Below are 23,005 nucleotides of genomic sequence, written 5' to 3'. Positions count from 1 at the left end.
AGATATTTAAATGTCTCATCATATCCCCTCTTTCCTCCAGAGTATACATATTAAGGTCTCTAAGGGCTCCTTTTACTAAGCCGCGCTAGGGTTTAACATGCGGAATAGCGTGCGCTACATTGCTGCGCGTGCTAGATCTTACCGCCAGCATTGAGCTGGCGTTAGTTCTAGAAGCGTAGCGTGTGGTGTAGCATGCGGTAATTTCCTTTTTGAAGGTACGGTCTCCAGATCTACAAATCTTCGGCCTTCAGAGAAGGGAAGAAAATGCAAATGGACTGACTTCTTTGAGGTCACAATGCTTTAAACAGTGGAACATCAGTCTGGGATATATTAGGATGGATCCTGTCCATGGTGTGGTGCTGAGGAATTTGACATTCAGGTAGAAAAAGATAAACATCCAAAAAGTGGTACAAAGGGGCAGATGGATGTCTTTCTCACCAAACCCTTCCAATTTACTATTTTCAAAACCTATTTTCTAGATCTCAAAGGGCTTGTTAGAGGCATAGTTTGGGCTGGACTAGGGTAGGCTTATGAACTGGACATTTTTTTTTTTTTTTGCCATAATTAAACATTTTAGAATACGTCCAGGGCACAATTTGGACGTTTGGAACTAGCCCTGTTTTAACAAAAAGCGCCCGAAAGGTGACCAGATGACCATTGGAGGGATGTAATCACAACCCTCCACATGGTCCCAGTGGTCACTGACTCCCTCTCACTCTCCAAAAATGTAAATGAAAAAGCTTCTGGGCAATCCAAGTAGATTTCTGGGGTAGGCTGGTAGTCAGTGCAGTGACCTGCAGAGAAGAGGACCAAGGCCCATATCCCACTCTAACTACTACACTGGTGGTGGAGTGTGTGAGCCCATGAAAACCCACCTAAAATCTACTGGGCCATCATATAGGTGACATTTGCAGGCATATGTACAGTTAGGGCTAGTAGATTTTGGGTGGATCTTGAAGTGCTTATCTGCTAGCTATTTCTTTTAAATTTCTTATATACCACCTGCTATTGATGTGATGGACATTCAGGTAACAGTAGGTACTTATTACAGGCTTGAAACGTGTGTATGATTTTAGCAGATGGAAAATAGGGAGTTCATCATGGACACCAAGATGTGGCCACCACTGACATGTAAGGAACGCATCTCAGTAACCACGAATGAAAGAAATTATACAAGAATATATGGGACATTGCTTGCCATGCCCTGCAAAACATGTCCTAGTAGGAGACCCATCATTCTCTTGCTCTAGCAGAGAAAGATTGGCACTGGTTGTAAATTGACCCAACTCCAAAGAAGGATATGAGTATCATTACTGGTCATGAATTCCTTTACAGACTGGACAAAGTTCTTCCTTCATGTCTGCCCAAATGCTATTTGAGCAAGTGATATGCAGGTATGGTGGTCCACAATAGAAGATCTACTTCATGGTTATGTAGCATTTGATAGATTTAGTACACGAATGTAAAGAGAACCTCTATACACAGGAGAACAAGCAACACTTTCTTAAGCCAAAGCAAAAATTCAACAGAAGCAGTCAGTTTGAAACAGTTTATTCATCTTAATAAAAATAACACAGGCAACAGAATCCAATATAATAATTGCAAGAATTTATCATCCCCAAAATTTTGTAATTAGATTGTGCTACAGCCTGTTGTGCAGTAATAAGGACCAAAAAGTGTCTCTTCTTTGCAGGATGAACGAGCAAGAAATAGTCTCCCTGTAACCCACCCAAAGATAATGAATCCAGTTTTTTTAAAAAAAAAAATTCTCTATTGAATTCTGCCAACTTCTATTAAGCAATGCTTTTCAGAGCAAAAATTACCTTTGCAGAGTAACTCAGTTATGATATACTTTAGGGGCTCCTTTTACTAGGCTGCGATAGCGGTTTTAGCACGCTAGACGCTAATGCCAGCATTGAGCTGGCGTTAGTTCTAGCCGCGTAGCGCGGGTTTAGCGTGCGGTAAAAACGCTATCGCAGCTTAGTAAAAGGAGCCCTAGGTGTTCTTAGAAGGGGAACTTCAGGAATATTCATTCCTTAATAATTAATGCAATGTATTCAGTAACAGAATGACTCATCAGGAAAACTGTGCTTTTAATGAACCAGTTTTGGTAATGAAATGCCTAACTTTTACATCCCTCTTGTAGCTGATCAAAACTGATACAGTCTAAAGCAGTGGTTCTTAACCTGGGTTCGACCGAACCCCAGGGGTTCGGTGAGTCAGTCTCGCGGGTTTGGCGGAAGTCAAAACACACCTCCGACTCATATAGCGCTTCGGTCACGTTCAATCATCTATCAGTTATTCAGTGATTTTGATCAAGACAGATCGTATACTCGGTTTCTTGATCTATCAATCAACAGCAGAAGTCACACTGATTTGCAGTAAATTTCATTATTATGTTATTATTATTCGAAATATAGGAGAACTTTTTTGTTTTCAAAATTGATATTATTTTTTCCCTCACTGTATACTTATGTTTTGAATTTGTAAAAATCATATTTTATTTTTCCAATAAAGAAGGGTTCGGTGAACACGCATATGAAACTGGTGGGGTTCAGTACCTCCAACAAGGTTAAGAACCACTGGTCTAAAGGGTTTTAAAAAAATTATTATTCTTAATCTTTGTATCACAAAATATGTACAAATGATAAGCTTTCCCAGAATGTCAAGCAAGCTGCAACAAATATAGCGATAGAAAATCAACCTGAATCCCCAAGAAATTCATTTGAAGCTCATGAAGACTGCATGAAATTTACATAGAAACAATGGACTCGATTCACCTAATACAGGATTTAGGAACATTTTCAAAATAAAGATACATGTTGACCTTAACAAAATTGAGGGAAAGAACGCCCTTTGAAGGATAGTTTTATAAATGAGAAAGTAGGCACCTACTTTAAATGAGAAAGTAGGCACCTATTTAAGTGTTCCTATTTAGGAGGGATATTTTCAAAAGGACATCTTAGTGCCAAAATAACATCCAGCAAAAACAAACAAACAAAAAATGCATAAAGCCAATGTGGTTTTTCTATACAGGTTGCTCTGAGATAAGTGTTCTTTATAGAATAGCACTGAGCACCAAATTCCACACTCAACTATGGATGCAAGGACTTACGTCAGCTGAAAGGACTTAAGCTCTGGCTTGCAAATTGGGTCCAGATCTAATCTAATCTAATCTAATCTAAACCTTAAGTATATATACCGCATCATCTCCATGAGAATGGAGCTTGACACGGTTTACAAGAACTTAAAATAGTGGGTAGAGAAGAAGAAAAAGGATTATATGAACTTATGTGTAGAAGGGGGGAGAGAAAGGGGGGAAGGATAGAGCTACAATTTGCTGAAAAGCCAGGTTTTCAGTTGTTTGCGGAATAACTGAAGGGAGCAGATCCCCACCAATCTGTAGCACAGCAAATCATTTGTGAAAGCCATGATTCTCTCATAGCCACACCCCTTTTTCAGTTGCATGGGATCCAATTTAGGCAAAGAAAACCCTAGTATAAATTGGGGATGCCTAAATGTTAGGACGCTGATCAACACTAAGCACAATTCTATAAAGGGCGCCTAAGTTTTATACAATCAAGGGCAAGTTCTATAAGAAGCGCCCAAAAGGTAGGCGTCTATTTAGGCACTGTTCAGCGCGATTCAAGTAAAATTGGGTGCTGTTTAGTGAATGACGCTGAGCGGCACCTATTTGGGCACCTAATTTGGAGGCGCCCAATAAATAGGTCAACTCAAGGCGCAATTAAAAGTTAGGCGCCCATGCGAGCGCTTAAGCACGCTTAAGAGCGGCGATTCTGTAAGAAGGCGCCTAACATGTAGCCATGCCCATGTCTAACATGCATGGCGCCTATTTTTTTGAAGGCCGCCTAAATTTTTAGAGGCGCCTTGTTACAGAATTGCGCTTTCTTGATAGGCGCCTATGTTTCAATCAACGCTGATTAAAAAACCTAATTGATCTTGTTATTCAATTTAGATAGGCGCCTATCTAGGTAGGCGCCTCTGAAATAGGTGCCTAACTTTAGGCCCTGGTTACAGAATTTGGGCCTCAGTGCCAATATCGGCGCCTTATGTAGACTTTCTAGAATCAGCATCCCATTGGTACAGAATAGCAAGAAGCCAGATGGGTGCCCAAATCATTATGATTGACAATTAAGTGCTCCTTAACTCCAAAATTAAATCATGTTGCTTTTATAAGATGGTCTTGAAATAGGTTGATCTTCTTACATAGCTCTTCTGTAATAATATTGCCCCATCACAGGTTATTTTTAGATATTACATGAAAACATTTAAAAAGGGAGCTGTTGTAACTAACTTTCCAGGAGGCCCTTTTACCAAATTACAGTAAAACATGGCTTTTGCATACGCTTATGTGGGTCACTCCCGCTCACTAAGGCCATTTTTACCACATGGGTGAAATGGTGAATTTCAGTTTTTCTATTAATGGTCACATGTACTTTGGCATGGGCATGTGAACTAGCTATAAGACTGGTATATATGATTGCACCATACATATCAGTGTATTTTCTGCCACTTTCAGTAGTATTCAATAAAAGGCATCTAGTTTTCTTCAAAGAATAAGCTTGAAATAAATGCCTTCTTATCATCTTAGCCTAGGTGCCCTCTTACAGAATTGTTCTCAATGTTCATCAAAAAAACATGTGTGTGTGTGGGGGGGGGGGGGAAAGAGGGAAACATATCAATAATTTACTGTATAGTAACTGTAAAACTGTTACAGTAACATTCAATGAAAGTTACTATGTTACAAGTGGGTGAACACTGAGGAGCATGTGGTATTTTCAACAACAACAGTGGAGAAAAAGCCTCAAAAACTGTATGCAGCAAATTTCACTATCATTGTGACAAGCTGCCTTAACGCTATCAATAAGTTCCAAAAAAAAAAAATATCGCTAGATCCAATGAAGATTCGAAGTGTACACATCTTATATAGCACAACTACAGCTCATGAGAGGCACATCTGAGGATCTTGTTAGATATCTTTAAAGCATATGAAGAATACTGCATGTGTAGATAAATGTTAATGCAATCACAGGCTTAAAAAACTCAACTCACAAAATACTATACGTATCTCGCAAGACAACATCCAACTAGTGTGCACACTGCCAAAAAACAAAATCAAAACTTACTCCCTCTTTTACTAAGGTGCGCTATGCCTTTTAGCGCGTGATAAATATTAGCGTGCGCTAATCACACGCTAAACACTAACACGTGCATGTTATCCTATGGACGCATTAGAGGTTAGCGCACGCATTGATTTAGTGCGCACTAAAACGCTTAGCGAAAGAGGGCCTTAGTTGTTGGTTGAATTCTTCAAACATTCCCTGAAGATCAATGCTGATACCATTACGTTTCTCAACACGTTGTTTTTTTTTCAAACTTCTTCAGCTCAGTTTTCCAGCTGAAGAAGTTTGTTTGATTGAAAAAAAAAAAAAAAAATAGTGCATTGAGAAATGTGATGGTATCAGCATTGATCTTCAGGGAATTTTTGAAGAATTCAACCGACAGCTAGGGGCCTCTTCTACTAAACCGCGCTAGAGGTTTTAGCGCGGGGAGCTGCGCTGAATGGCCCGCGCTGCTCCCAACGCTCATAAGAACTCTATGAGCATCGGGAGCAGCGCGGGCCATTCAGCACAGCTCCCCGCGCTATAACCACTAGCGCGGTTTAGTAGAAGAGGGGGTAAGTGTGGGTTTTTTTTTAATTTTTGGCAGTGTACATACTAGTTGGATGTTCTCTTGCAAGATATGTAAGTGGAGTTTTTTAAGCCTGTGATAGTCTTAAAATCCAAATGTAATGTGCACTTCAGTTTTCTATCCCAAGATTGTCACAATATCAATATCAATTCTCAGAATATATTAAAATTGTTTTTACTTTTTTTTCCTTCTTATTAATATTGGTATTGTGACAATCTTGGGATAGAAAACTGAAGTGCACATTACATTTGGATTTAAATATTGAAAATATGGCACAAGATCTAAAAGACTTTAAGGGATATACTGATGAATAAGTTCATCAAATATTACGCCAACCCGCCCTTCATGAGCAGACCTGGAAACTTTGCAAAAGCAAAATCTGAAAAAAGCAATGACACCAAGGGGGTTACGTATTTTAAAAGAACCAAACGATTAGTAATGACAAAAGGTTTATGGAAAAATGAACTGCAATATTAAATCGAAAAGAAGGGAAAAAGTAAAAACAATTTTATTATAGCATAGTATTAAAGCAGCTTGTCACAATGTTAATGAAATTTGCTGCATACAGTTTTTGAGGTTTTTTCTCCACTGTTTTTGTTGAAGATACAAGAGTATTTGAGACTCAGCCACGATTTGTGAACACCAGCTAAGCCATTTCTACAGCTCTCCAATATAGCTGTGTGCTTCCAGCACTACCACAACAGATGGATTTCAAAAGCTAAGGGCTCCTTTTACAAAGGCGCGTTAGGGCCTTAACACGCGGAATAACCCACGCTAAATTGCCGCGCACGCTAGCCGCTACCACCTCCTTTTGAGCAGGCGGTAGATTTTCGGCTAGCGCATGCTCATCCTGTGCGTGCACTATAACGCTTAGTGCACCTTCGTAAAAGGAGCCCTAAGCTGCGCTAGCGGTTTTAGCAGACGCATAGCGTGCACTACATTGCCGCGTGCGCTACACGCTAACACCTCCATTGAGCTGGCATAAGTTTTTCTGCGTAGCGCAGGGGTTAGCGGGCGCTAACTGCAGCGTGCGCTAAAAAACGCTACCACAGCTTAGTAAAAGGAGCCCTAAGTATTACAGGCTGTATTAAATACGTTAGCCTTGACAAACACTAACATGAGCAATGAGTTGAAAATAGTAATTCCATCCTGAGTAGTCGCTGACAGATCATCCTCACTTTAGGTCTTAGCAAATAAAATATAACAAAATATAATAAAAGACCAAAAAAAACAATTAAAAAAATTAAAATATTAAAATAAAGAGAGATAAAAGAAAGGCAATTAAGACCAATGATCATTCACAATAGGTTGTCTTGGTAGGATAATTTCCAGATCCAGACAGCTGTGAACGCTTGAGGTCTTTTAGCCTTAAAAAGACATAAACCATGTTATACATGTAGATACATATATCAATAATATTGGGTTTTGTGATAAAGAACTCTCTTATATACATCAATGTTTAAGGACTATTTATCATTGACTTTGTATACAGAGGACTAGTTTGTTGTTGACGATATCACATACTCCTCAGTGTTCTCCCACTTTTGACATAGGGGTCCTTTTACTAAGGCGCGCTATCCAATTTAGCACACGCTAAATATTAGTGCATCCATTATATTCTATGGACGTGTTAGTGTATGCTAAATCGGCTAGCGCACCTTAGTGTAACAGGAAAAAAAAAACCATATACCATACATGAAAATAAAATATACAAAAGCCACAAATATTTTTATTTTAAAGACAACGATGACTATCCAAATGTTTTTGGCCATGCACACCAATAATAAATATACTCAAGTTTGAGGGTTACAGAAATGATGAAACATCACATATATATTTGGGTAAATAGCTCTTTGAAGGCATACATGTAGGCATAGTTCAGGGTGTTAGTACATGGTTCCTCCTCTGTATTCTGAATATCAATTTACACCTCATGACAAGTATTTTCTTTTAGATGAACATGTCCTATAATTGACATTTTACAGCTGCTATTTATATTTTTAAAAAAATTTATTTTTTTGCATTACTCACCTTCCAGAGGCAAAATTTATCTTGAGTGAATTGAGCCCTATGTTTCATTGTGCAATTTATCTTTTCTAGGAAAATATCTTTATATTAATATTTAGCTTTCTGAACAGTAAATTTAGGGCCCCTTTTATCAAGCTGCACTAGAGGCTTTTAGCGCGAGCTGGTATGGTAAATGCTTCGACGCTCATAGAATTTCTTCAGGAAAAAAAAAAAGTAATGTGACTTAAGATTGCTTGCAAGACAAAGAACCTCTCAAGGTTTGTAAACTTACTGACTCTCATTTCTGATTTTTGCTCTATGGTGTAATGAACCAAATGTAAAGGCAGCTGTAGAGTGCAGTACGTTAATTAACAATCAAATAATAAGACATTTTTGATGTTTAGGAATGATATGTTTTTGCTTGATGCTTATTTATACTAATTATCAAAATTAGTTTAGAAAGGACTTACTATAATATGTCTGATCTGTGATAATATTAAAGATACTCTGTATGGAATAAACTTCAAGGAAATGTTGGAAAATTTCTATCATCTCTATACAAATTTCCTAGAAAATTAAGGAAAAGCTTGACTAGGCAATTATAGTCAATGCAATTCACACACATGAAATAACATCTTCTAGCAAAATCAAATACTAAAACTGAGCTAATGTGAAATACTTCACAGTAATTTATCTTCCAACAGCTACCAGCAGGGCACCCTACATAATCAAGAATTATAAACTGACCATGTTTAAAGGCTTACTAATTCTGAGCGGAATGGGATGAGTCAGCAAAGCCATGTCAGTGTGGCCAGCTCATCGTGGCCCTTTTCGTCATGTGAGACATTTAATCACCGCCATTTCATTGCAGCCCTTTAAGAGTAGGCCGTTTCATCGTGCTGAGTTGGCCCCCATCCAGCTTATCTGAAGAGCTGAGGAGTCTGACAGATGTTGTCCCCTTGCTGTCTCAGATAACTTTATTGAAGCACCAGTGGAGGCGGGGGGTGGGACAAGGGGAGCACTTCCAGCAGCAGCAGGAGCCTTCAGGTAACTTTATTGAAGCACTAGTGGGGGGTGTGAGGGGGCGGCATTGTCCCCTTTCAAACATTGAAGCAATTGGGCCTGAAACACCAGTGGGGGGGGGTCAATGGAGCCTGCCCCAGAAGCCTTCTTTCACCCGTCAAATTGTGATTTAAGCACCAGTAGGGGGGGGGGGGCAAGTTTTATTTGATATGCCCCCTCTTCCACCACAACATTTGTTCGATGGAACGGCAACTTCAGCAATGAAACGGACACAGTGAAACCGCCATGCTGAAATGGCTGCGATGAAAGGGCCACATTGAAATAGCCACGCTGAATTGTCCTAGACCCAGTTCTCAGCTCCTTGCTACAGTGACTGATAGCACCACAGAACATTGGCTTCAATTAGAACCTGTTCTGCAGCAACAGCCAAACATGGGAGCGTTAAGAGGGAACTTGGTGCTCTAGTCAGGCACTGAGGGGGCTTTTACTAAGGTGCGCTAGCCAAATTAGCGTGCACTCAATGCAAACGCGTTCATAGAATCTAATGGGCGTGTTAGCATTTAGCGCAAGCTAAATTGACTGGCGCGACTTAGTAAAAGACCCCGTCGGTCAGTGTTCCCAGCCTTGTCCTGGAGGCACACATAACTGTTCAGTTTTTTAATGAATACACATGAGATACAGTACACCTACATGAACGGACGATATCTCTCATGCACATTCATTATGACTATCTTGAAAATCATACCAGCTAGCTGTACCTCCAGGGTTGATTGGGAAACATTTCCCTAAGCACTGTCTAACAATTTTCCTCAATTAGGAAGACCTAACCTTAGACATAACACATGAAAACAAACTTTTAAAGTTGCACCATCAGCCACTACCAAGTGTAAGGCTATAAATTAACCTTACTGATATCATGTAAGCAGACAACCATCTATGACAAAATTCTTGAGATTCAATATATGCTCTCATATTTATGAATTCACAAGGCACATTAATGAAAACCTTTAAAAGGCATACAGTATATTTCATTTCAGATATCAATTTTACAAAACCAGAGGTACTTCTGTTGGTGTAGAAAATAACTTTTTTTTTTTTTTATGGAAATCTTCCTGAGACATGAAAGACTGGAAACACCGAAACACCATATACATCTTACAGAGTCTAGAATCAGAGATTAATAGTTTGGTCCTTTTCTGAATGGATCTCTTCCTACAATTGTGCTAAAACATAAAGAAGGATCACAAATTCCAGGTGGTCCAGCTGGTCCTTGTGTTCCAGGACTTCCATGTTCTCCTTGTCTACCTGGAGGTCCAGGTTCACCAGGCTGTCCTTCTTTGCTTATTCCAGGAGGACCTGCAGGGCCTTAATATGACGTTCAATGAGAAATAAAATTATAAATGAATAGATAGACAAAATTGTGCAAATGTTAATTCATCTCTCTTTATAAAAATACACTAATCTAGAGTACATTCAAAGATCTACCTTACTATGCTTATATTGCAATGTACCGTAACAACCAGGAATGTTTATAGACTAGAATAAATAAAGACAGAATAGAAGGAAATATATAGGGTTATGTCTACTAAAGGGTGCTAAAAATATAGCACAAAATACTCGGATATGTGAAAAATCAATAGTATAGTGAAACACACTTTCACAAGAAAAAAGAGAAAAGAGCAATGTCATATATAAATGTAGGCAGTGCTGCTTTAGTTCAAAGGAGTATGTTGCAAATGAACTGGAGGAAAAGCCTCAGACAAATGCCCTCCCACCACCACAATGGTGGATAAAGGTGGTAGGGTGGTAACCTCACTGGCAAAAACCTCCGTCACACTCCCAAAATAGAAAAACTATGAGGAGGGCTGTCTATGCATAGTTGATAGAAGAAAAAACTTTCAACTTATCTCTGTTGATCGGTACACCGACGGTGGCCAGCGTTTCACTAACTTGCTGCCTCAGGGTGTATCACAGTCCGATCAAAACTTTTATGCAGGACGTCTTTTTGATCAGAAGAGACGTTACGGCGTCCTGCATAAAAGTTTTGATTGGACTGTGATACACCCTGAGGCAGCAAGTTAGTGAAACGCTGGCCACCGTCGGTGTACCGATCAACAGAGATAAGTTGAAAGTTTTTTCTTCTATCAACTATGCATAGACAGCCCTGCTCATAGTTTTTCTATTTTGGGAGTGTGACGGAGGTTTTTGCCAGTGAGGTTACCACCCTACCACCTTTATCCACCATTTGGGGTGGTGGGAGGGCATTTGTCTGAGGCTTTTCCTCCAGTTCATTTGCAACATACTCCTTTGAACTAAAGCAGCACTGCCTACATTTATATATGACATTGCTCTTTTCTCTTTTTCTTGTGAAAGTGTGTTTCACTATACTAAAGGGTGCTAAGACATGAGCATAGCACATGCTAACATGGAACTTTCACATACTCTAAACCAGAAGTCTCAAAGTCCCTCCTTGAGGGCCGCAATCCAGTCGGGTTTTCAGGATTTCCCCAATGAATAGGCATTGAAAGCAGGGCATGCACATAGATCTCATGCATATTCGTTGGGGGAAATCCTGAAAACCCGACTGGATTGCGGCCCTCAAGGAGGAACCTTGAGACCCCTGCTCTAAAGGAACCTTGAGACCCCTGCTCTAAACCTATTTCTAGTCGCAAGCTCATGCCAATCGTGTGAGGGCGCCCTTTGCAGAATCGCGACTTGCGTAAAAAAATAGGCGCCGGAAATATAGGTCAGGATTTTGAAGGCCTACATTTCCGGGGCCTCCCTTTCACGTGAATTGCAACTGCAGAGGTACCTGCCAGCACCTAACAGCATTTCCAGCGTGGGCCATTGCTTATTTTGGCCATAGGCACCGGGAGGCACCTCCATAGCCACGATTAGGATGCCACTTCAGGAGCCGCAGGTAGGTGGCTATATATTTTTTTTTATTATTTAAATGGGTTGTTAAGTGGGTTTTAAGGATGCGAGTCACTTACGTTAGGTGGCAGTGCAAAGCCTCCCGCCACCTAACATAAAGCACTGTTTATAGAATCGGCCCCTAATAACATAAGAATAGCCAAACTGGGTCAGACCAATGGTCTATCTAGCCCAGTATTCTGTTTTCACAGAGGCCAATCCAGGCCACAAGTACCTGACAAAAACTCACCACTGTTTACAGCAGTGGAAAAAAATGAATGAGGGAGCACTTGCCATCTCCTATTTAGGAGGCACTAAAGGGCCATATTCTATAAATAGCGCCTAACTCGGAAGACACCTAGGAAAACAGCACCTACCCCTTGCCAATCAAAGATAGGCTAAATTGACTTAGGCACTGGTAGGTGTGTACAACATATGCACCAGTATATTATGACCGTTGGTTTTTTTTTTTTGCCTAAAATACCAGTAACTAACTCAATCCACACCCAAACTTCACAGCAAATCTATCCCTACGCACGCCTAATTGCCAGTAGATACCTCAGTGTAGACACCTACATCGAATTAATTTTTTTAAAAATCATTTTTAATGGTGTTTTTAATTATCAGCGTCAAATAACCCAATTAAAAAATGAAGTTAGGCATCTAGATCAGCTAGGCGCGCCAATCTAGGTATCTAACTGTAGGTGTCTTTTATAGAACCAGGACCTAAGGCAGGAGTAGGGAACTCCAGTCCTCAAGAGCCGTATTCCAGTCGGGTTTTCAGGATTTCCTCAATGAATATGCATTGAAAGCAGTGCATGCAAATAGATCTCATGCATATTCATTGGGGAAATCCTGAAAACCCGACTGGAATACGGCTCTCGAGGACCGGAGTTCCCTACCCCTGACCTAAGGGCTCATGAGCTGTTACTATCAACCAGGGAGCAAATCCACATTAGTGCCTGCTGATTAACTCTTCCTTGCCCATGGTATGCCCCCAGCAAGAAAAATAAATAAATCTGCACATCACATGCACTAACTACCTGGATCTATATATGGTGGCCAAAATTGGACAAGCACCCAAGTTGTGCATGGAAATTAATTGGGCAACAAGCTGTTAACTAGCAATAGTGGGCGCTAACAGCCAATTAATGGCATTAACTGGCAACAATAAGAATCACGTGCACATCTCACTAGGTGCTATTCTTTAAAGATCTGCGTGCAAATCTTTTAGCATCCAACTCCAAAGGGAGCATGGTCAGAGACATTCACTAAAGATGTGTGTAGTATTACAGAATACTAGGGATCTGAGCCTAACTTACATCCTGGGATTTATTTATTCAATTCTGTATACTGTTCTCCCAGGGGAGCTCAGAACAGTTTATATGAATTTATTGAGGTACTCAAGCATTTTTCCCTGTCTGTCCCAGTGGGCTCACAATTTATCTGATGTACCTGGGGCAATGGGGGATTAAGTGACTTGCCCAAGGTCACAAGGTGTAGCGTGGGTTTGAACCCACAACCCCAGGGTGCTGAAGCTGTAGCTTTAACCACTGTGACTGCACCACTCTAGAAATCAAAATATAGTAAAAGTGAGCCAAGTATAGAAGGACAATCAAGCCATTGTGACATCACTGATGAGATTGCCTCTTAGGCATGGGTGGAATGAGGCATTATGATGTCACAATACCAGCTCTGGTTATCAGAGGCTGAAGATTTTCACACTATTTACTTATTGAATTTTCTATAGTGTTCTCCCAGGGGAGCTCAGAATGGTTTACATGAATTTATCGAGGTATTCCCTGTCTGTCCTGGTGGGCTCACAATCTGTCTAATGTACTGGGGCAATGGGGAGATTAAGTGACTTGCCCAGAGTCACATGGAGCAGTGTGGGTTTGAACCCACAACCTCAGGGTGCTGAGGCTCTAGCATTAACCACTGTGGTCAAAGTTGAGAGTTGGATCCTAGCGCTATGCATTAGTCTATAAAGGGCATCCATCCCAGAGCACCCTTTATAGAATACCGTTCAGCACCGGTTTTTTTCGGCACAAAATCTTGAACACCATTTATAGAATCTAGCCTTAAATGATCACTTACCACAAAATGCTTTAACATTTCTTGCCGTATGCATTTTCACATATCACGAGCACCAACGTTAACCTCAGCGTTGGTGCTCGCCATGTCTAAAATTTCATTGATTTATAATTACCGTGCTCTGAAGCAATATTTTGCATATGAAACATGCATGTCAGCGTTGGAGTTTTCAACTTCTTGGTATAAGCTAAAGGCTCTGCCAGGACTCTACAGATAAGTTTGATAAGAATTTATAACATAACTTAAAGATTATTAGTTCACAATAAGATTAATTTATGAGCCAATGAAGTAGGCCACTTTGGTTCTCAAAAGTAGTAGCTGATAAGGTAAGGAATAAGAGATTAGCTTTCATAAACTATAAAAGATAGCAGAAAAAGGAAGACAGGCAAAAATATCTGGAAAAGTTAAGAGAGATTGGTTTTGTAGTGAGGAAAGCAAAGATACAAATGGAAGAAAAAAATAGCTGACAAGGTAAAACGGGTAGACAAGACATTTTTTAGATATATTAGTGATAGGAAGAAGTGCAAAAGTGGCTTTGTGAGACTCAAAGGTGAAGGGGAGGAATATCTAGAAGCTGATAAAGAAAAGGCTGAATTGCTTAATAGATATTTCTGTTCTGTGTTCACTGCTGAAGCACCGGAAGCGGGATCGCAGAAGACAAACGTGAATAGGGATGGAAGAGTAATAGATCCTGAACAATTTTCAGAGGGTTGTCTTCTTGAGGAGCTAGCTAAAATAAAGGTAGACAAAGCAATGGGGCTGGATGGTGTACATCCTAGGTTGCTGAAGGAACATAGGGAAGTTCTGGTAGCTCGGCTGACTGACCTTTTCAATGAGTCTCTATAGTCAGGAGTAGTACTGGAGGACTAGCAAAGGGCGGATGTGGTCCCTCTCCACAAAAGTGGAAGAAATAGGTAATTACAGGTCAGTTAGTCTGACTTCTATGGTAAGCAAATTAATGCTGTTTTTAAAACAGAGAATGGTCAAGTTTCTGGAATCCTGTGGATTACAGGACTGGAGGCAACATGGATTCACTAGAGGTAAGTCTGGTCAGACAAATCAGATCAATTGCTTTGACAGGGTGACCAGAGAATTGTATAGAGGATGTGTACTAGATGTGGTGTATTTAGATTTTATCAAAGCCTTTAACAGTGTTCCGCACAGATGTCTAATAAATAAACTGAGTGCCCTTGAGATGGGTCCCAAAGTGATGGGCTGGGTCAAGAACTGGTTGAGTTGAAGGCGACAGAGGGATCAATGGAGATCGCTCTGAGGAAAGGGATGTTACCAGTGGTGTGCCTCAAGGCTCTGTTCTTGGGCCTGTTCTTTTTAACATTTTTACAAATGATATTGCTGAAGGGTTGTCGGGTAAGATTTGCCTCTTTGCGGATGATACCAAAATCTACAATAGAGTAGGCACGCCAGATGGTATGAATAACATGAATAAAGACCTGGTGAAGCTTGAAGAATGGTCTGAAATTTGGCAGCCAAAATTTAATGCTAAGAAATGCAAGGTCATGCATTTGGGCTGCAAAAACCCGAGGGAACGGTATAGATTAGGGAGTGAAGAGCTTATGTGCATGACAGAAGAGCGGAACTTGGATGTGATTGTATGTGATGATCTTAAGGTGGCCAAAGAGGTTGAAAAATTGACGGCGAAAGCTAGAAGGATGCTAGGTTGCATAGGGAGAGGTATGGCCAGTAGGAAAAAAGAGGTATTGATGCTCCTGTATAAGACTTTGGTGAGACCTCATTTAGAATATTGTGTACAATTCTGGAGACCGCACCTTCAAAAAGATATAAAAAGGATGGAGTCGGTCCAGGGGAAGGTTACTAAAATGGTATGTGGTCTTCATCATAAGGCGTATGGGGACTAGATCTCTATCTGTATACTTTGGAGGAAAGGCGGGAGAGGGGAAATATGATACAGACGTTTAAATACCTATGTAATGTAAATCAGTGGTTCCCAACCCTGTCCTGGAGGAACACCAAGCCAATTGGGTTTTCAGGTTAGCCCTAATGAATATGCATGAAGCAAATTTGCATGCCTATCACTTCCATCATATGCAAATCTCTCTCATGCATATTCATTAGGGCTAGCCTGAAAACCCGATTGGCCTGGTGTTCCTCCAGGACAGGGTTGGGAATCACTGATGTAAATGCACATGAGTCGAGTCTCTTTAATTTGAAAGGAAACTCTGCAATGAGAGGGCATAGGATGACATTAAGAGGTGATAGGCTCCGGAGTAATCTAAGGAAATACTTTTTTACAGAAAGGGTGGTAGATGCATGGAACAGTCTCCCAGAAGAGGTGGTGAAGACAAGAGACTGTCTGATTTCAAAAGGGCCTGGGATAGGCACATGGGATCTCTCAGAGAGAGAAAGAGATAATGGTTATTGTGGATGGACAGACTAAATGGGCCATTTGGCCTTTATCTGCCATCATGTTTCTATGTTTCTATGAAGAAGCATAGACGGCTCTATACAATTTAAGTATTTTCAGTGGAATTGTGAGGACTAGATTGCAATATTTTTTCCTCTGAGAATGGAATTTATACAATACTACCAGTTTGGATTTATGAGTTGTTATATGTTACCCATGAATAAACAGCAGAGATAATCAGCTGTCTCTAAACTAAACTAAACTAAACTAAACCTTAAGTTTATATACCGCATCCTCTCCATGAATATAGAGCTCGGCACGGTTTACAAGAGCTTAATACAAGAAAAGAATAACACATTGAGTTTGGTGGATTGAGTATAGGGGGGGAGGAGAGTGTTACGTATTTTGTGAAAAGACTAGTTTTCAGGTGCTTACGGAATAGTTGGAAGGAGACCTGATTCCGCAGTGGGGTAGTAAGGTTATTCCAAAGCCCTGTGATTCTGAAGAAGAGAGATTGTCCTAATTTTCCCGCATAGAGGATACCTTTTAGTGAGGGGAAGGATATTTAAAATTTTTGGCTGGGCCCGGTGTTGTCGGGACTCGGGGAGTTCCAAGATAGAGGGATTAGAGGAGGGAGGATGCCATGTAGGATTTTAAAAGCTAGACAGGAACATTTAAAATGAACCCTGGCGATTATTGGAAGCCAGTGGAGTTTGGACAAAAGTGGGGAAACATGGTCAAATTTACGTTTTGCGAAGATCAACTTGGCCGCAGTGTTCTGAATTAGTTGAAGTCTATGAAGACTCTTTTTGGTTTGACTTAGGTAGATGGAATTACAGTAATCTAGTTTGGAAAGGATGATGGATTGAACAGGGATGGCAAAATGTTGTTGGCGTAAGCAGGATCTCACTTTCCTCAGCATGTGGAGGCTGAAAAAGCATGATTTTACCAGGGAGTTGAGGTGGTCATTGAAGGAAAGAGAAGAGTCGATGATGATGCCTAGAACTTTGCTCGAGAACTCAAGCTGCAGCGTGACGCCAGAGGGCAGTGCGAAGAGGGTGGACAACTGTTCTAGTTTTGGACCGAGCCAGAGAAGTTTCATTTTGGATTTGTTCAGTTTCATTTGAATAGAGAGGGACCAGTATTGGAGTTTCGTTATGCAGGCAGTTATATTCTCAGAGAGATTGGTAAGGTTTGAGTCTGTCTCGAGAAGGGCAAGGATGTCGTCAGCATAAGTATAGATTGTTTCAAGGGAAGATTGATGGAAGATTTTCAGGGAAGACATGTAGATGTTGACGAGAATAGGGGATAGGGGTGATCCCTGCGGGACTCCACAGGTCGGTTTCCAAGGAGTGGACATGGTCTTGCACTGAATATTTGCATTTAGTCAGTGAAATGCTATTTAACTACTCAGTGGTTGTTTTTGGCCAGTTATATCATTTTGAATATCAGGAGGCTGGTTTCAAAAAGGGGAATAGGAGGTTCATATTTGATGGAGGGGATTCAGAATGAGAGGAAATGATTGAAAGAAGAACAGTAAGGGATGTGGGGAGCTTATGTTGCATGTTGGTGGAGATCAAAGTAGTATAGAGATTTTTTCTGGATCTCAAACAGTGTTGTTTAATATTCTATTTGAGGCAATTTATAAAAATGTTAATACCCGATAGAAAAAAATTACTATGGAACTGGGTGAAAATACCATTTTAAAAACTGTTTTATTCTATATAATTCAGCAAAACTACTTTCAAATATATTTGAAATCTGTTTTAAAAAGTAGTACAACTGCATGAGGAATGAAGATGTACTTTAATGCACTGGGGTGATTTTAATGTATTACCAAATATAGATCAAAAACACTACAAAAAACTGTGTAAATCACACTAAATCACCTGCTATCAAACACGCTTTGTTTAAGAGTAGTAACAGTCAGTGTTCACTTCACAGAGATAACCAATCTCCAGTGTTTGCAGTCAGACCTCAGAGCAAATCATAAGGAATAACTCATATGCAGACTATCATTGATCATATATTATCTCAAGGGAACGGTTCTAGTGAGCAATTTTGACTTGTTGACTGATACTCTATAGAACAATTTTAGATGTTATTGTTCTATAGAGTATCAGTCAACAACAGCCAAATTGCTCACTAGAACCGTTCCCTTGCGATAATATATGATCAATGATAGTCTGCATATGAGTTATTCCTTATGATTTGCTCTGAGGTCTGACTGCAGACACTGGAGATTGGTTATCTCTGTGAAGTGAACACTGACTGTTACTACTCTTAAACAAAGCGTGTTTGATAGCAGGTGATTTACCAAATATAGATGACATTACTTACCTGGTAAACCTGGAGGACCTTGTATTCCAGGCTCTCCAATACCTTTATTACCTTTTTCGCCGATATTTCCAGGTTGTCCTAAAAACAAACATACAAACATTTTTATGTTCCTTCAAATAAAGAGATTTGAACAAGATATTTTACAAATATTTAAAGGTTGTACCATAATTTTTATATTGACAGTATATATTCATATTATTTTCGAAATTACTTGAGAATAAAAGAGATTAAAAAACCTGTAAACCACAGGTGTGCCTGGATGGGCCCAGGATCACCCATTTTTTGCCTCAGACTTACTCAGAGGCCCATGAATCCCCAAAACACCTCCCCTCTCCCCCTCTTCTCTGTCTGTTTCTGAGCCCCATCCCCAGTGCAAGTCATAGGAATCACTGCCAGTAATATCTTTAGGCAACTGGTACCAGCCCTGCAGACTTCTTTCTGCTGTGGCCCTGCCCTCAATGATGTCACTTCCTGTATCTTCATGGGCAGAGACACAGTAGAGGGAAGCCTGAAGAGCTAGCGAAGGTTGTCTTTAGGAATTGCAGCATCTCTAAGGTACACCTGAGTGGGGGGAAGGAGCCTTAGAAAGAGATGGACAGATGCCAGGCCTTGGGCTTCCAGAGGAACAGATGCTGATTTGGGGCAGAGGAGAGGGAGAAAGAAGTAGGAGCAGAGTTGATGTAAGGGATGAGGGATGGATGCTTGGACTGAAGAGAAGATTTTAAAAATTGCATATTTGTACAGGGGTAGGGATAAGAAGATTAAATCTGGGCTCACCCAAAATGGCAGGTCTGGCTTCGCTCCTGCTGTTAACACAATACCTATGGGTTGCTTAATTGCACCTCTATTACAAAACGTAGGTCATAGAATTATTAATTACAAATTAAAATTAGACACAGTAAATATAATTTCTGAAATGTAAGCCTTGATCTTTCTAACAATATTATCAAAACAGAGATATTGCTAACAAGCAGCGCAGAGCATTCAGTGCACCGGCCGGCTTGTGTGGTTTTATTAATTTGTTAATATGGCTTAAATATTTTAGTGCACAAAAAAAATATCAATTTAACACCTTCAAATTTTTTAAATGATCAATTGATATTTCTAAAACCCAGAAATAACAGCCAAATGAACGGAAATATTTTGTCCAATGCGTATCACTATTACATCTAGTACATCCAGATTCAAAGAGATAGAAGTCCAAAAAGTAGGCACAAAAATTCTAGGCCCCCTTTTATTAAGCTGCATTAGGATTTTTTTTTAATCACTGGCCGCTGCGGTAAAATCTCCAGTGCTCATAGAATTCTATGAGCGTTGGAGCTTTTACCATCACAGCCTGCGATAAAACACCCTAATGCAGCTAGATAAAATGGGGTCATATTAGTATACATGACACTTTATAAACTATAGTAAAGGCACTTAATAGTGCATTAATTGGTTTAACTTCTGCCAAGACCTCATCCATAGAGACTTTCTAGCTATGACTAAATGTTTCATGGGAATAGACCTCTCTATCCAATACGGCACAATGTTAATGTTAAACAAGCAAATGCACACATAAATTCTTGACATATTTAATGACATATGTGCAAATACCATAGATAAATCTGTCATCGCAGCGATCTGTGAAAAACAAGAACATTAAGATGATCAAGTTTGTTCGAGGAGCATGTGGATCAGTGTTCTTGCTGCACTTCTTATGAATCCTTGTGTAAGCAGAGTTGGACTTGGCCACAACCTCCTTAGGAAGTCAGCAGGGAATACCAGGCAGCCAGCCAGCCGGAGAAGTCAATGATTCATAACCAGGCAATGTAAACCGCATAAGCCTGGTTTATTGGAGCACCCTGCATGAAGTTGACATTCCTTAGCAGTAGACAATAATGAGGTTCTGGAGAACTCACCAGCTGAGGGACAATATTCCTTTCTCTTGCATAGGGCATCTCTATTAGCAAGTAATTAGAAATATAGTCTACTAGATCCTTAGAGGGGAACTTACCAGTAACATTACAAAATAATAAAAAGCAAATATTACCATAGCCTACCATATTACTGGCAATCTTAGGGGACCTTAGTATACATAGTCCCACTCTCTTAGCAACTTTATTTATTTATTTAATTAGATTTCTATCATGTCCTACCAGCAGCTCAGAACAGGTTACAAGAAAGGCAGCGCTGAGGTCAAGTAGGACCAGTAGAGCATTGCTGCCTTTGTTGAGTATCGACCAGCTGTCATCTATGATATCCAGGAGTACTGACTCTGTGCTATGGCCTGTTCGGAAGCCACATTGTGCGGGGGACAGGGACGGTTGTTCTTTCTATGAAAGGATTTAATCGGCGGAGCACTATTCATTCTAGGAGTTTGGAGACAAATGGGAGGTTGGAGATTGGCCGGTAGTTGCCGGGTTCGTTGGGGTTGAGGGTGGGTTTTTTGAGTGTGGATTTGATAATAGCCAACTTCTAGCTGAGAGGTACTGTCCCTGTGGAGAGGGAGGAGTTAATGATGGGAAGGATAGATTCCGCCATGGTGTCTTCAGTGGATAGTAGGAAGCTGGATGGGCAGGGGTCGAGGATGGTGCCAGAGGGCTTGAGTTCTCTCAGGGTTTCAAGAACCTCAGCATGGGTGGCCATGTGAAGTTGGGATAGAGTGGTAGAGGTTGGGGTTAGGTTGGGAGTATGCTGGTGGGGGGTTGGTGCTGGTGGTGGTGTTAAGATTATTGTGGATGGTTTGTACCTTGGACTTGAAGAAGAAATCACTTAAATCACTTAAAGAAATCACCAATATTAAGATGCAGGCAGCAGTCCAGAAGCAGGGGGGGGGGGGGTGTTCCAGTCTTTTGCACTATCACATGTTTTATTATCATCCAGTTGATCAGCAGTCCTATGTGCATATTTGGCTGCTAGCACTCAGGGAACAGGTCCAATCTCTGGGAAGAGTGTGGCTCAGTGGTTAAAGCAATAGCCTCAGCACTCTGGGGTTGTGACTCTGGGCAAGTCACTTAATCCCCCTATTGCCCCAGAAACATTCTGGGGAAGGAGAAGCCTATTCCACAAAGATGGGCTCCATGTTAATCAGGCTGAAACCAGGCTGCTGACATTAACATTTAAAAAGGAGATAGAACAGCTTTTAGATTAGATACTGAGAGGAAGGCCGACAGTCGCTCAAAAGAGCATGGTTCAGAACAATGTATCTTTAAAAAGATATCACCAAAACAGGGATGATAGGACATCCCAATAGTGAGGTTGCAATAGAGACTACAGTAGACCAGGTGTTCTTAAATAGAGGGGCAGGCTGATTCTAAAGACTGCATTATCTATGCCAACTGCTGAGCAAATTGACAATAGGAATGACAAGCATTGTTTGAAATGTATGTATAAAAATGACAGAAGCCTAAGCAACAAGATACAGCCGTTAGAATATATTGCACTAAATGAAAAGATTGATAAAATAGGCATCTCTGAAACCTGGTGGAAGGAAGATAACCAATGAGACACTGTCATGCCAGGCTATAAATTATATCGAAGTGATAGGGTGGATCAAATTGAGGAAGGCATAGAATTATATGTTAAGGAGGGCCTTGAATTGAATAGACTAAAAATTATACAGGAACCATGTGTAAAAGGGAAAAGGATAGTGATAGGAGTATATTACTGTCCACCTGGCTAGGATGAACAGACAGATGCTTAAATGTTTCAGAAATTATGGAGGCTAACAAACTGGGTAACACAGTAACAATGGGTGATTTCAATTACCACAAATCTCTAAGGGAATGAGTAGGCACAATATCAAAATGCTATCAATCTGTACTCACTTCCAAAGAGGTCAAGAGAGCTAGCTGCTGCAATCAATTGCAAAAGTGGAGGAAAAAGACCTCAGCAATAATAATGCTTAACTGTTATCAGCATATGCTCCAATACAGGAAGCACACCTTCAGTCATTGGTCATAAAAACTCCACATCTCATAAATGATATTCTTAATTGCAAACAGTCTCTGGCCAACTTTGGGAAAATATTAAGTCTTTATAGTTAGAAAAAGTCGCAGAAAATTCACAAATACTTAGCTTCATATTAATCCATTGCTGCGTCGCTGGTGAATTGTTAAATCAAGCAATAAATCAAGTTCTGCCACAAAGTTGTACTCTCATATGGATTTCCCCAAAGACATGTTACTTGAAACAGGGTATGCCTGTTAGGATTGGAGGTGTAGGACTGTTGCTTGATTTAAGAATTGCTCACTCACCTTCTGAACGGTTTGGTCATCACGCTTGCTCACCTTGTGAACGGTTTACTTCACCATGGCCAACTCCCAATCCAGATGGGTCAAACTGCACTCACCCCAATTCCCAAGACCTCAAACACTGATCTAACAAATCTGGAAAACTACAGGCCTTTAGCCGGCATCCCATTACTCACCAAACTCCTAGAAACTCATGTAAGCAAACAACTCTCAACCTATATCGAAAAACAATCATGCCTTCACCACACTCAGTTCGGATTCCATCCACAACAGATCATAGAGTTGCTACTGCTAACCT

The 23,005-nt window shown here is 40.4% G+C and overlaps 1 protein-coding gene across 1 annotated transcript in view; it reads right to left on the bottom strand.

The window, feature by feature from the left end:
• Window positions 1–5,750: 5,750 nt before the first annotated feature.
• The window catches only part of LOC117357880 (collagen alpha-1(XXI) chain-like), a 381,914-nt gene continuing 364,659 nt past the window's right edge, over window positions 5,751–23,005 (bottom strand). Inside the window, exons 32-33 of the mRNA XM_033939103.1 lie at window positions 18,473–18,550; window positions 5,751–10,107 (exon numbers count right to left, since the gene is read on the bottom strand). Coding sequence (XP_033794994.1) covers window positions 9,920–10,107; window positions 18,473–18,550 — 266 coding nt within the window. The 3' untranslated portion in view covers window positions 5,751–9,919. The remainder of the gene's footprint in view (window positions 10,108–18,472; window positions 18,551–23,005) is intronic.

This window comes from Geotrypetes seraphini, chromosome 3 (genome assembly GCF_902459505.1).
Source record: "Geotrypetes seraphini chromosome 3, aGeoSer1.1, whole genome shotgun sequence".
NCBI lineage: Eukaryota > Metazoa > Chordata > Amphibia > Gymnophiona > Dermophiidae > Geotrypetes > Geotrypetes seraphini.
The sequence above is the reverse complement of the archived record's forward strand: the minus strand, read 5'-3'. Positions and strand labels throughout refer to the sequence as shown.